The sequence below is a fragment of the Scyliorhinus torazame genome, chromosome 19, assembly GCF_047496885.1.
Source record: "Scyliorhinus torazame isolate Kashiwa2021f chromosome 19, sScyTor2.1, whole genome shotgun sequence".
NCBI lineage: Eukaryota > Metazoa > Chordata > Chondrichthyes > Carcharhiniformes > Scyliorhinidae > Scyliorhinus > Scyliorhinus torazame.
Genome location: NC_092725.1, coordinates 93,052,839 through 93,067,872, shown reverse-complemented (window position 1 = coordinate 93,067,872; position 15,034 = coordinate 93,052,839). Strand labels below are relative to the sequence as shown.

General features: G+C 41.8%; 2 protein-coding genes across 3 annotated transcripts in view; one reads left to right on the top strand and one right to left on the bottom strand.

Annotated features, from left to right (window-relative positions):
* parpbp (PARP1 binding protein) overlaps positions 1 to 6,539 on the top strand; it is a 66,507-nt gene extending 59,968 nt beyond the window's left edge. For both annotated transcript variants that reach the window (XM_072484773.1, XM_072484774.1), the window contains exons 10-11: positions 1,243 to 1,408; positions 5,990 to 6,539. In XM_072484773.1, coding sequence (XP_072340874.1) covers positions 1,243 to 1,408; positions 5,990 to 6,303 — 480 coding nt within the window. In that variant the 3' untranslated portion in view covers positions 6,304 to 6,539. The remainder of the gene's footprint in view (positions 1 to 1,242; positions 1,409 to 5,989) is intronic.
* On the bottom strand, positions 6,411 to 10,345 carry pmch (pro-melanin-concentrating hormone). Its single transcript, XM_072484777.1, has 3 exons — positions 10,056 to 10,345; positions 8,903 to 9,149; positions 6,411 to 6,683 (listed from the first exon to the last, which is right to left on the bottom strand). The coding sequence occupies exons 1-3, from the start codon at positions 10,257 to 10,259 to the stop codon at positions 6,634 to 6,636; spliced, it is 501 nt and encodes a 166-aa protein (XP_072340878.1). The 5' UTR covers positions 10,260 to 10,345; the 3' UTR covers positions 6,411 to 6,633.
* Between the last annotated feature and the right edge of the window lie 4,689 nt (positions 10,346 to 15,034).

Below are 15,034 nucleotides of genomic sequence, written 5' to 3'. Positions count from 1 at the left end.
TTGAAGATTTATTTTGGTCAGATTTATTTCTTGGCTTTAATTTGCTAAATTCTTTGTGTGTGTGTTGCCAATGTGAATAATCCATTATTGCCATTGCTAAGAATGTCCTAGTCAGTCACCAATTATATCCTTTGGGATTGTCACTGTGATGTATTATTCCTCCCTGACTTCTTCAACCTTGTCTGTCAGCTTGCTTCAGAAGACTGAGTCCAAGACCCACTCCAGAGACTAGACCACTTAAACTGGGCTGTCACTGAGGGAGCGCTGCATAGTCCGAGGGGCAGCACCGAGGGAGTGCTGCACGATTGGAGGGGTCGGAGGGGCAGCACTGAGGCAGCGCTGCCCTGTCAGAAATGTGTTTTATGGATATGATTTTAAATTATAACCTGTCTGCTCGAGTAGATGCAACCATACTGACTGATCATATATGGTCATCTGCATTCCCCACCTATATGTTTCTATCAACTCTGCTCCGTCATTTAAACACTTTAAAATATTTCTTTCAATTGATCATATTCTAAAATGCAAAGCCTTAATTTTTCAAGTCTGTCTTTATATTTGTATTTCTTTATGTAGACGGTATCCCAATAATTGTGCGTTCCACCTTCTCAATATAATTCCTGTAGCATGAAGCCTAAGGAGGTCTTGTGGTGAAGTGAATCGTGTCCTACTTCTAACCCAGAAGCTCTGGGTTCAAGTCCCACTCCAGCACTTGAAGGGCAAGGAAGGTGTGTTCCTAACGTGGCCAAACAGGTTGAGTGTCATCCTGGAAATCATTCCAACACACACCAATGGCAGATGCTAAAGTGGGAGGGTTTCCTGGTCAGCAATCTCCAGAAGGCAAAGGCTAACTAACCACTGTAGTATTTTGACAAGTACAACCATGGACCAACAAAGAAGTCAGTGGTTGTCAGTACCCTTTCAGGGAATGGTAGAGCATTTCAAGCCTAACTTCACACGGTATTCCAAGTTTGGCCTCCAGCAAAGGTTTTACATCGGCTTTGCTAGACTTGGAATGAATTTTATTTTGAACTGATTAAACTGTTTCCGAGTAAAATATAGATTAGGTGCAAAACAGTACCAATCATGTAATTTCTGTCCTGTTTGAACTCAGTAAACAAATACCGGATTTAATTTTCATAGTTGATCTCAAAAATATTTTGAACTAAATCTATGTTGGAACACATCGATTACGTGCTTAGTTCCACTCACGAGATTGTATTTCAATATCTATTTTTCCAGGTGAAGAATACTTTGATCAAGTCACAGTTCTCTTGTACGTACAAGGCAGATTCTGCAGCAAACTATGAATCTCCCAACTATCCCAGCGTCAGCCAGACTCCAACTTGTGTGCAACCTGGATCGAATCCAGTTCTAACCATCTTCTGTGATGATGCACCTACTGAAGGTAGGTAGCAAGACAAATATATCTCTTATCATAAGCCTTTCATAGCATAACGCTTGTTATCCACAAACTTTGCTTGTTGCCATCACTTCATGTCATCACTGACCATTGCAAGTTGCTGGGTGCGATTTAACTAAATGGGATCAAAGTCCCATAGCGAGCGCATTTAGCCGCGTGTTTCCTGGCACTCTCAACACTGAAACACAACACAATCAAACAGCACTCAGGTTAGATAATGGACTCGGTGGGGAACGCGCGGCCAAGGGCCCACGTAGCCCCATTTGCTGCACTGAGGAGCTCCGTTTGCCGGAACTGGCGTCCTGATCTCTGGAGCCCTTGACTGTCCCTGAAGCCCCTACTCACTATGAGGGTGTCCCCCAGCATTCCCCCCAATACCGGCGTAGGGCATTCCCAGCCCGACCGGCAGCCTGTGAAAAATGCTAGTTAGGCACTTTGGCAGTGCCAACCAGGTACTCTGGCAGTGCCCCTGCCAGCTGGCAGTGCCAATTGGGCACCTCCAGTGCCAGGCTGGTAGTGCCAGGATGTACAGGGACACCAGCAGTGCCAGGATGCCATGCGGTACAAAAGGCATACTGCATATTACAGTGAGACAAGCTGTCTTGTTCTAATAGACAGATTTGCCAAATGTGATCCCGCCCACAATGGGTGGGATTTACATTGCAACATTTTGCAAGATTGTGTTAGATCTTACGAGGCGTTGCGAGCTGGGTAGATCCCGGGAGCTGGGTCTCCCGGCTTCTACCGGCCATGTTGCGCTGTGGCGTGCTGCTTTTCAGGCGCAGTGTGGCCATTCGATCACACCCACTATGCCAGCACCTCCCTTTCAATTTTGCTCTGCCAACTGTCAGTGTAGTTGCAAATTATGACCACTAGGAGGTTGTGTAGAATGAGTTTCTCTTGTCACCAACTTGAATATCTAAAGCAAGTTATTCGCCAATTGCCTATGGACAGCACTGTGGGGAGTTTACCAATAAAATTAGAGTACCATTATTACTGTCTATTTGAGAATATTGAAATCTTGAAATATGATGCAAAGTGAAAGAGAATAGAAAGAGGTTTTGATGCTTATGACTAATGTTCCTGCTCAGTGTGCATCTGTGCAGTAGCCTGGAAGATGTCACACAAGCCATGTTCCATGATAAATACCTTGCAAAAAGTTTAAGCATGTTGGAAAAATTGAATGTACAGAACAATTAACTTTTAATGGGAACATTACTTGTTGCCAGTCGCTTGTCTTTCAATCACGGGAAGACTCTTGGATTGGTATTTTAGTGTACTCTATTATCTATTGCTACTAAATCCAGTAAGAAATGCGAGCAAAACTTCTTTAAACCAGAGAGTGGTAGGGATATGGTACTCACTACCACAGTGAGTGGTTGAGGTGATCCATATAGAAATGTGAAGCTGGATAACACATGCAGGAGAAAGAAAGGGTCATCTAGACTGGAAACGTTAGCTCTTTTGTCTCCCTACAGATGCTGTCAGAACTGCTGAGATTTTCCAGCATTTTCTCTTTGGTTTCAGATTCCAGCTAAATAAATTTGCTTTTATCTATTTATTTAGAAAGAAATAGAAGATATGTTGATGAATTTAGATAATGTAGGGTCAGGAGAGACTCTTATGCGGCAGAAAAACATTGGCAATGAGCTGAGAGACCTGGTACTGTGTAGATACAATGTAATTATCAAGGCGTAGATGGAGTGGATGTGGAGATGTTTCCACTAGTAAGGTAAAGTAGAACCTGAGGGCACAGCCTCAGACTGAAGGGACGATCCTTTAAAACTGAGATGAGGAGAAATTTCTTCAGCCAGAGGGTGGTGAATCTGTGGAACTCTTTGCCGCAGGAGGCTGTGGAGGCCAAATCACTGAGTGCCTTTAAGACTGAGACAGATAGGTTCTTGATTAATAAGGGATATGGGGTTATGGGGAGAAGGCAAGAGAATGGGGATGAGAAACATATCAGCCACGACTGAATGGCGGAGCAGACCCGATGGGCCAAATGGCCTAATTCTGTTCCTATGCTTATGGTCTTATCACTGGGGAAACTGACGGGTGGCCTCCTGAGTGGATAGTGGATTCTGAAATTGAACCTTTTCCTCCCACCATCCTTTCCAGCCCATCCTGTGCAATATCGTATGATGCAAGAGCTAGACTAACTAACCCTATTGGCAAGGTGGATACAGAACTGGCTAGGCCATAGAAGGCAGAGGGTAGCAATGGAGGGATGCTTTTCTAATTGGAGGGCTGTGACCAGTGGTGTTCCACAGGGATCAGTGCTGGGACCTTTGCTCTTTGTAGTATATATAAATGATTTGGAGGAAAATGTAACTGGTCTGATTAGTAAGTTTGCAGACGACACAAAGGTTGGTGGAATTGCGGATAGCGATGAGGACTGTCTGAGGATACAGCAGGATTTAGATTGTCTGGAGACTTGGGCGGAGAGATGGCAGATGGAGTTTAACCTGGACAAATGTGAGGTAATGCATTTTGGAAGGGCTAATGCAGGTAGGGAATATACAGTGAACGGTAGAACCCTCAAGAGTATTGAAAGTCAAAGAGATCTAGGAGTACAGGTCCACAGATCACTGAAAGGGGCTACACAGGTGGAGAAGGTAGTCAAGAAGGCATACGGCATGCTTGCCTTCATTGGCCGGGGCATTGAGTATAAGAATTGGCAAGTCATGTTGCAGCTGTATAGAACCTTAGTTAGGCCACACTTGGAGTATAGTGTTCAATTCTGGTCGCCACACTACCAGAAGGATGTGGAGGCTTTAGAGAGGGTGCAGAAGAGATTTACCAGAATGTTGCCTGGTATGGAGGGCATAAGCTATGAGGAGCGATTGAATAAACTCGGTTTGTTCTCACTGGAACGAAGGAGGTTGAGGGGCGACCTGATAGAGGTATACAAAATTATGAGGGGCATAGACAGAGTGGATAGTCAGAGGCTTTTCCCCAGGGTAGAGGGGTCAATTACTAGGGGGCATAGGTTTAAGGTGAGAGGGGCAAAGTTTAGAGTAGATGTACGAGGCAAGTTTTTTACGCAGAGGGTAGTGGGTGCCTGGAACTCACTACCGGAGGAGGTAGTGGAGGCAGGGACGATAGGGACATTTAAGGGGCATCTTGACAAATATATGAATAGGATGGGAATAGAAGGATACGGACCCAGGAAGTGTAGAAGATTGTAGTTTAGTCGGGCAGTATGGTCGGCACGGGCTTGGAGGGCCGAAGGGCCTGTTCCTGTGCTGTACATTTCTTTGTTCTTTGTTCTTTGTTTATTATACATATAGCATTTTGGGTTTTTGTTTTGTAGCAATTGGGTCTGGTTTAGCACAGTGGGCTAAACAGTTGGCTTGTAATGCAGAACCAGGCCAGCAGCGCAGGATCAATTCCCGTACCGCCTCCCCGAACAGGCACCGGAATTTGGCGACTAGGGGCTTTGCACAGTAACTTCATTGAAGCCTACTTGTGACAATAGCGATTATTATTATTATTAATTTACCCAAGCAATAGGGAAATGTCAATGTGGTGCAGAATGTTAGTGCTGGAAATGTCAGACTCTGCAGACTTGAAGGCAGTGGATGGGAGTTCCACCCCCACCTCCCACCTCCAGTTGTATCAAATAATGAAATAGGAGTAGCTAAATGATGACTGTTATGCAAGGGAACATGGGGAAACAAACTGGTAAAAGGCCAATTGAGGCTTGATGTTAGGAAGTTCTTCCTCGCACAGGAGTAATTAGTCCCTGGCAATGCTCTTCTAGGTGTGGTCCTGGAGCACAAACTCGGGAGGTACAGGAATCCGAGTGGTTGTACAGCACCTCATCCTAGGACGATATCTCAAGGTGCTTCAGCAGCATCATCAGAAAGAAATTAAAACTGAGTCGCCAAAGCAGATATTCGGGCAGGGGACGGAATGCTTGGACAAAGATGGATTTTAAGGAGTATTTTAAAGGAGGAGAATTCTAGAGCTCGGGGAAAAAACAGGGAGGAGATGAGAAAACATGCCTTTTTAATGCAGCGAGTTGCTGTAATCTCGCATTCTGAATTCAAAAATTGAGAGTTGCGTATAAACTTAAAGGAAACATTTGTTTTTTAAAAAAAAAATAATTTAGAGTACCCAATTAACTTTTACCAATTAAGGGGCAATTTAGTGTGGCCAATCCACTTAACCTGCACATCTTTGGGTTGTGGGGGTGAAACCCACGCAAACACTGGGAGAATGTGCAAACTCCACACGGACAGTGACCCAGAGCCGGGATCGAACCTGGGACCTCGGCGCCGTGAGGCAGCAATGCTAACCACTGCGCCACCGTGCTGCCCCAAAGGAAACATTTGTAGGACTAATTCGAAATGCTGGGTAAGTTGAGGGTCGGTGTGTCAAATACTGCACCGCTGACTGATTTCTTCCAGTTTTGGGAGGTGTAGAAAATGCCTTGATCTTTTGAAGAGGTTAGACTGAGGAAGTGTAATATATTCCAAAAATACCTTTTATAATTTAAGTTCGTAATTTCTCTGCTGTGGTCTGAATTATGCTTCTCTCATCTTTGCCATCCTGTTCAACAAGGTGAATCCAGACAAACATTAGCAGCAAAACCCACAGAAGCGGAATCCACGAGCAAACGAGGACAAGCAGCGATTCTCCGGACAGCTGGGAATGCAGAAATTGGGAATCCAAAAGGCAGCAGAAAGGTGACAAAGCGGAAACGGGCGGAATTGGGCGCCAATCTGGACTGTGAGAATTTACCACCTGAACGTATTTTTGTGACACCTGTCACAGTGCAGGGGAAAAGGGGGAAAACTTTCAAAGAAGTCAAAACTAAGGCCAAAAATAAGCTAATTCCTGGACAATCAAAGCTCACAAATTTCTTTCGGGTTTAATATTTTTTTTTTCTACTTTCAAAACTGGACAAGATACATGTTTCAAATGTTAAATCCATCAACCAGTTGATGTGAAATTATTTTCAAAATGCACGGCACATGCAAAGTTCTGGCAGTTACATTCAATACTTTAATCATTTTTAAAATACAGTGACTGTCACAAGTTCAATAATGAACAGTTTTATTAAAGGTTTCACTGTTAAAGCTATGGAGAATAAATCGCATGAAGGACCAAATGCACGGTTTCAATCACCTATGAATACACAGTTGCATTAATCGGATACCAGGTATTTAAGTTTCTGCAAGAATCTGGTAGCTGTAAGGAGATGGTCAGTTTTGCCAGCAGGGTCGGTACACTCTTCCAAGCATACATCGTAGCACTGTGGTAAAGAAAAGAACATTTAATTACATGTAGAATGAGAGTCTTTTCCACCGTTCTTTGATAAGATGGTGCTGTATCTTTTTGTGGATTTGGACCCATGTTCTTCTGACTCCGAGACACTGATGTAATTCATGAGCTGAAGCTGTGACACCTTGGTAAAGCTCAAGGTTGACACTCCTGTGCAATACTGCATTTAGATTCACCAGAATGATACCAGGTTTAAAAGGGCTAAATTATGAGATCATAATACTGCATTTGTGTTTTCTTGAATTTTGAAGATTAAGGGAAGCTAATTGAAATGTTTAAGATGATTAAAGAGGAGAATCCAGAAGCAGAAGGCATAACCTTAAAATTATAGCTAGACTGTTAAAGGGTGATGTCAGTATACCTTTCTTCACACAAAGGGAACACCCCCCACCCCCACCCCCAAACACACATACGCGCACACATACACAAATAAAACTCTTGAGGCTAGGGGATCGATTAAAACTTTCAAAACCAAGATTCATAGACTTTTGTTGGGTATAAAAGTTATTAAGTCGTGTAGATGGACTTAAGATACAGATCAATCATAATCAAATTGAATGATAGAACTGGCTTGAGGGGCTGAATGGCCTCCTATTCCTTTGTTCCATTTTGGAGATGCCGTCTCTCAGATGATATGTTAAATCAAGGTCCCTATCAGATGTGAAACATATGAAAGATCCCATGGCACTATTTTGAAAAAGAACAGGGAGTTCTGCCTGGTGTCCTGTCAATATTTACCCTTGGCCAACAAGGCTAAAACAGATTATCTGCACGTTACCCTATTACTGTTGTGAATGCTGTGGATAAGTTGGCTGCTCTGTTTTTTATGTTCCAACAATAGTAGCGTGAGTTACTTTGGAAATGCCCCGAGTGGGTGAAAAGAGCTGTGTAAATGCAAGTTTTTTTTTTCATATCTTGCTGAATTTGCCTATCTCCGATGTGTCACAATGCATTTTATCAGCAATTTATTCTGTAGCTTGGTTATCATTGTCATGCAGTCAAATGTGGAAGCCAATTAACCAGCAGCTGTATTCTCCAAGTGGGGATGTGACATACAGCCAGTTCCGAACTTTGACTGGGGCAGACTTGCGAGGTTTCAGATTTTAATGCCGTATCCAAAAAAATGACACTTCTGACCTTGTGCAACACTCCCTCCAGCACTGCATTAGCTCACCAACCAAGATTATGCACTTGAGTTCAACCACAGGGTCTTGAGCTCATCATCTTCTGGCATTTGTACCAAAAACATATTAAATTATGTAATCGGCTTTGGCAAATTGTTTTACGCAGTAGTTCTGGAGATTCATTGTTTTGAGCAGCAGGACTGGTCTAGAAAAAAGATGTTCTGGAGCTGGTTAGAATCATAGAATTTACAGTGCAGAAGGAGGCCATTCAGCCCATCGGGTCTGCATTATAGGAAGTATGTGGAAGCATTGGAAAGGGTGCAGAGGAGATTTACCAGAATGTTGCCTGGTATGGAGGGAAGATCTTATGAGGGAAGGCTGAGGGACTTGAGGCTGTTTTCGTTAGAGAGAAGAAGGTTAAGAGGTGACTTAATTGAGGCATACAAGATGATCAGAGGATTGGATAGGGTGGACAGTGAGAGCCTTTTTCCTCGGATGGTGATGTCTAGCATGAGGGGACATAGCTTTAAATTGAGGGGAGATAGATATAGGACAGATGTCAGAGGTAGGTTCTTTACTCAGAGAGTAGTAAGGGTATGGAATGCCCTGCCTGCAACAGTAGTGGACTCGTCAACACTAAGGGCATTCAAATGGTCATTGAATAGACATATGGATGATAAGGGAATAGTGTAGATGGGCTTTAGAGTGGTTTCACAGGTCGGCGCAACATCGCGGGCAGAAGGGCCTGTACTGCGCTGTAATGTTCTGTGTTCTATGTTCTGGAGCTGTGAAGCAACAGTGCTACCCACTGTGCTACCATGCTGTTACTCCAGTGAACCATAGCTAGATAAAACTACTGAACAATTTGGCCCCCGACCTCAATGGGTAAAGCATAAAGGAAGAAAATTCACAGACATAAAAATTAAAAGTCAATGCAAACAGCTCAATAAATATCATTCCACAACTTGCCCCTCTCTTTCCCCCCCCCCCCCCCCCCCCCCCCCACTCCACCCTCCATAATTGCAGATTGCAACTCAACAACTGTACCAACATGCCAAAGACTTACTGTCAAAATCTCTTCTGCCCACAGGAAGCACAGCCCCATTTTCTCCGTCATTAGTGACTCGCTGTGCATCTGTCATCTCAAACTGGTCCAACTGGTTGGATTCTTGAGATGCACCAGTCCTCTTGGCCGAGAAGTACTGTGGCTCTTTCATTGGCTCATTCAAGGTCAAAGGTAGTTTGAATAGCCTCTGGCTAGCGGACAGAAAAGGACGTTGAAGAAATTTGGGGTCTATGCTAAAACCTAAATCCTGAACAGGAAACAAGAGTGGATCTTCATAACCATAACAAATTGCAATTTTCTAGCACCTTTAACATAGTAAAACATCCCACGGCTGTTTCATGAACGCATAAACCTACAAAAATGGACATCAAGACAAAGATGGAGACATTATGATAGCCGAACAAATGATTGGTTAAAGAAATTCATTTTAAGCAGTGTTTTAATTGCAGAGAGAGATTGGGAAGCTTCAAGGGGGACCTTAAAGGCTCATAAGAGGGACTTCAGTTAGGTGGCGAAGCTAGAGAAATTGGGATTGTTCTCCTTCTATCAGTGGGAGTTAAGAGGAGATTTAATAGCAGTGTTCAAAGTTACAATGATATGGTAGAGTAAATAAGGACAAACTGCTTTCAGGAGAGTCAGTAATCAGAAGGTCAGTAACTGGAAGGTCAGTAACCAAAGGACCAGTGGGGAAAATGAGAATAAAAATACTGCAACAAGTTGTCATAATCTGGAATGTGCCGCTTGAAAGGACAGTGGAGGCAGATTCAATAATAACTTTCAATAAATACTTGAAAAGAAGACATTCACAGAGGCTGTGGGGAAAGTGTTGGGCATTTGGACTAATTAGATGGATCTTTCAAAAAAGTCAACATTGACTTGATGGGTGAATGACCCTTCTGTCAATGGAAACAATTTCCTTACTGACACCACCAAACCCCTCATTGGAAGAGAGAGAGGTGCTGTTTTTTCCCACTAACTTCCCAGACATGTTGGTCTTCTTGAAACTTCGTACTGCTGATAATACAAATTGATTTTAAGCAATTTGTCTTACACATTTTAAGGCAGAATGAACACCTTTTTTAGGAAATGAAATAAACAGTTACATATTTTAAGAGATAATTTATTGTGATAATTTACAGACTTCTGGGTTTACCTTGACCAGTTGCAGAAGTTGGTAAGGTTTGAACGAGCCAGAAGACCTCCGTTTCTCTGGTAGACCGACACTCGCCAACATTTCTCGGTTAAGGTCATTCTGTGGCACCTTGCTTTCTTCCAACTGCCCCACAGCAGACGAAATGGAGAACTCTACAGAGAATAGCACAGAAATAAAGAGAGCAGTGTGAACAGAAATGATCATTCTTGCACTAGTTCCACCTCAGGAGTCAAAGACAGTTTGCATAGAAACCCAAAGCCAACGAGAGAAGTCTAATCTGAGGCAGGTGCGAAACTGGTACACCTGAGTTTATATCCCTTAGCATTAATGGACCTCCTGCAGAAACCTTAGCATTAATGGACCTCCTGCAGAAACCTATCTGGCAGCTTAGATTTGCCTTGTCTGAAAGAATGGAAAGTTTGATTCATCACTGCAAGAGGCATCTGATCATTTTCTTGTATCCAAGTTGAATGGGTTTATCCTATTACAACCCTTGCAATATCCAAAACAGCAGTGGTCTTAATGATTTATTTCCTCTCTGAAAAGAAGAAACGGATACACAATGTCAAAACGGATTATTCTTTTATTCAAAGTATGACACATTAACATATCTAATTCGCAGCATCAAGCTTTGAGAGGTCCTTTAAAAAATCCATCCTATTCACTTTTGCCTTGAACAAAATGTGAATATCAATTATAAATTGGACAAAGAAGGTGAGTTAGTTTCATAATGAAACCTTGCTAATCCCGGAAAGATTTATTTTTGAGTGCAGAATCTTTCCTGTTTTGGAGAAGTGTATATTTCTTTAATCCGTTGAAATTGTGAGAGCTTTATAACACTTCAAAATTCTTCCAAAACTTGATTATTTATCTAAGCAACAGCACTACTTAAATATTGGAAGTACTCGTGAATATCAAACATTGACAAACTGTATTTACAGTGTAACTTTAACATAGAAAACTATCTCTAGGTATTTTACAGAAACTATTTAATGACATATTGTTTTTGAATTTCCAGGATAATTATTTATAGGTGGCAGTTCATCTGCAATCTGTTTATTTGCATGGGTTTGATTCTAAAAAATTTTGATCAACTCTGAAGCTCCGGATTTAAATATGTAAGGGGGAATTCTGGAAGCAAATTAAAGACATTTAGCCAAATCTTGCAAAAACTAACTATGTTAATGACACATACTTTTCACAGTAACTTCATTGCAGTGTTATTGTAAGCCTACTAATAAATATTATTATTACTATTATTATTAATTCACAAATCAACCAATGTGTTCAGGGACACCCTACGAGTTGAGAATTTCCAGAACTTGCTCGGTGATTTACCTTTACACCATTCCTCCATTTGCATTGTAAAAACAATATCTTGCCCTTGGCCTCCCTGTTATTTTTAAAAGCTTGCTGGATTTGCACATTAATTGCCATTAAACTTGCCACAGAAAGTTAGGGCTTGAATTTCACAGTATAGGTTTCTTGTGGGGATATGTTAATACTTACTGCAATAATAAGAAACCTCTCTAGTCTGAGTGGGTTTCCTCCAGTTTTCTCCCACAGTCCAAAGATGTGTAGGGGAGGTGGATGAGCTATGATAAATTGCTCTTTATTGTCCAAAAAAGATATGTAGGTTAGCTTTGACAAAGGGTCACCTGGACTCAAATGTTAGCTCTTTTCTCTCCCTACAGATGCTGCCAGACCTGCTGAGATTTTCCAGCATTATCTCTTTGGTTTCAGATTCAAGCATCCATAATTTGCTTTTATCCAGTGTAGGTTAGCTTAAGGGGTTATTGGGATAGAATCGGGGAGTGAGCTCGGGAGGACTGCTCTTTCAGATGGTCGGTGCAGACTCGATAGGCTGAATAGCCTCCTTCTGCACTGTGAGATTCTATGATCACAGCCAATTGTGGAATTCGCACCTTATTTCTTAAGGAGACAAAAAATGGAGCTTCAAACTACTGGCCTCCATGTATCACTTTGAACAAAATGGAACATTGAATCTCAATGGCCACTATCAACTTCCCATTGTCGCACTATGGCCTCTCCCATGCAAGCTAGACTGGGTGGGCCTCAGAAGTGTTAATCCAACAGTCATGTGATTGAAGCTGTTTTCAGGACTGCATTCTTATTAGCCCAAGACCCAGCAGAATCCATGGGAATCATCAGCCACCAGCAAGCCTGGCAACAAGGCTCTGAAACTAACTGCAAATCATCAAGCAGCCATAGAATTTAACTTGTTCCAGTTTCAGAGTTAACCTGAGAATCAGCCTTTTAGATATTTGATGAGAAGAAACCCTACAACTTGCAGTGAACCCACTTTACAAGATGCTGTAATAAGTCCACGGAGGCAGAAGTCCCTTCACCACAATCCCTTTTATTAACAAAACCAACAGCAGTCCAACCTTGTGCATTCAGCTTGCTATCTACAATGGGAGTGCAGAGGAGCTGACACTCCCTGTTATATACAAAGAAAAAGTTCCCTGATTGGCCCACTAATCAGGGAACTCATATTCCAATTAGCCAATCTCAAAGGCCTGGTCTAAGTCATTACAGATGCTCACGTCAACTTTAAATCATCAAATTCATTCAAGAAACCACGGGCCTGTCACGTGGGAGACCAGTATCATAAATTAGCTGTCATCTGTAAAAGTGCACTATCTTTATCTGTTTCTAATCTTGTGCATCTGAGGCCGAGTTTGTGATATTTGCATTCATTTGGGGTAAATGTGTGAGGAACAAAATCCTCCTCATCAACTCATGAAAGCTTGCTGCTATTTAATTAATTGGAATACACACACTCCAAGGGCAAAGAAAATGCACTATTTTCCATGTAAAGCATACTGATTATGGGCAAAAAGCAAATACATTCTGTCCATGACAGTTAATTCAATCTTTCTTTCCCTCTCTCTTTTTGTATCTGATTTGTCTCGAGTTCACCTAATTTCTTTTGCCATGTTCATCTTTTTCTTTCTCATTCTTTAAATCTCATAGCTTAAGGAGATAGACTTTTGGACCTCTTGCCCTTGTCCCACCCTTATCAACTTGTAGTATAACGGTCAGCACGGCTTCCTCACAGGGCCAGAGCCCCGAGTTCATTTCTGCCTTGGGTGACTGTGTGGAGCTTCACATTCTCCCCATCTCTGTGTGGGCTTCACGTCACTCAACAAAAAACATAGTGACACGCTCTCCTCCGGCAGCATCTGGACACAGTTCTTACTCAATTACTGTTCCTTTTGTGCACGCCAGATTAGGCAATGCTTCACCATATATCTTCCTATTATGCAGTAAGGGATGAATTCATCAAATTGGGCCAAGTGACCTGTCTCTACACTAGAATATTCTATTTGATGTTCTGCCAATGCCTTCAAAGAACATTAATGGAGAGATTTTATTATTTCCAACAAGTCAACCTGGAGAAACATTTCGATGATAAAAGATCAAAGTTAATCTAATTCAAGATGCAGCATGCCTGATAGAATAATAATAAATTTGTTGACTATTCACCATAGCCATTTATGGGTACATAGCATTAGAAAAGATGTTAACGTCCCTAAAAAGGGAGGTGAGGAGATTCAGCAGGGGATGAGGGGCTTCAGTTATGTGGAGAGGCTGGAGAAATGGGTTTCTCTCCTTAGGGCAGAAGCAATTGAAAGGAGATTTAATAGAAGTGTTCAAAACCATGAGGGATGCTGAGAGAATAAATAAAGAGAAACTTTCCATTGGAAGGAGGGATAGGAGCAGAAGACATACACTTAAGATAATTGGTTTGGAACAAAGGAAAGATAAGAATATTTTAATAAGAAGTCTTACAACACCAGGTTAATCAGCCATGATGTGGAGATGCCGGAGCATGCCAGTTCAACGTGGGGATGCCAGTTCAACGGCGGCATCTTGATATCAAGAATATTTTAGGTTGCCAATTGTTATGATGATGAATGTGCTGCCTGAAAGGGCAATGGAAGCAGATTCAATAGTAACTTCAAAAGGGAAAATTGAATAAATACTTAAAAAGAAAAGAAAGTTACATCAGTACTGGAAAAATGCAAAGGAATGGGGCCTTGCTCTTTCAGTGAGTCAACACCGATACAGTTGGCTATACGACCTCCTTCTGTGCTTAGTGATTCATGACATTTTTAGATATGAATATTCTTGGAGGAATGGGAAATTAGAGAGAGTTCAGTGTTCCATTTGCATTTATTAGGAGTCCAGCTTAGTGATCAATGAAAAAACTGGATGACAGGGAATACACCAAGCATGATATTGTAAATAGAACTGAGCGTATTTAATAAAACCAGTGTCGATAAAACAGTCCAACTGCAATAGCAATTCACGTTGCTTCTCTCTCTTTCTCACTCATCAGGAAACACTATGGACTTTGCTTTATGTATCTGACTACCCTCTCCTCCTCTCCAGGAGCAGCAAGAGACACAACTCCAGGGTCCCACTGCCCAATTTGTTAAGAAATACTTCAATTTCAATAGCACCTTTCATGGTCTCAGAATGCCCTAAAGTGCTTTACAACAAATGACATTCCTTTGAAGTATAATCACTGTTACAATGTCGGAAAGGTGGCAGCCAATTTACACACAGCAAGCTCCCATAAGCAGCAATATGATGATGACCCAATAGTCTGCTTTTGTGCAACTTTAATGATTTTTTTTGAATATATGTTTTTTGAAAGTTTACATCATAACAAAATAGCAAACAATCAACCAATGAAAACACAAGAGTACAAAGTCAAAAATTACTAACAAATTCACAACAAAAATACGAACTAAAACTTAAACACTAACTAAATCCCTTACCAACTGATGGTGTTTTATTTCGTAAAAAGTAAATAAAAGGTTGGCATCTCAGGTAGATGTACTTCACCTACCCCCTAATGGTATATTTAATTTTCTCTAAGTGCAGGAATGACATGTAATCACCCAACCAGGCAGAAGCAATGGGCAGGATGGGAGACCTCCAGCTAA

What these genes read in the sequence shown, in the direction of transcription:
- pmch (XM_072484777.1), bottom strand. Translation starts at nt 10,259, where the DNA reads ATGATCATTTCTGTTCACACTGCTCTCTTTATTTCTGTGCTATTCTCT. An exon ending in AACTTCTGCAACTGGTCAAG is followed by an intron (nt 9,150 to 10,055) that starts GTAAACCCAGAA and finishes TTTCCTGTTCAG; the next exon opens with GATTTAGGTTTTAGCATAGA. An exon ending in GGGCAGAAGAGATTTTGACA is followed by an intron (nt 6,684 to 8,902) that starts GTAAGTCTTTGG and finishes TCTTTACCACAG; the next exon opens with TGCTACGATGTATGCTTGGA.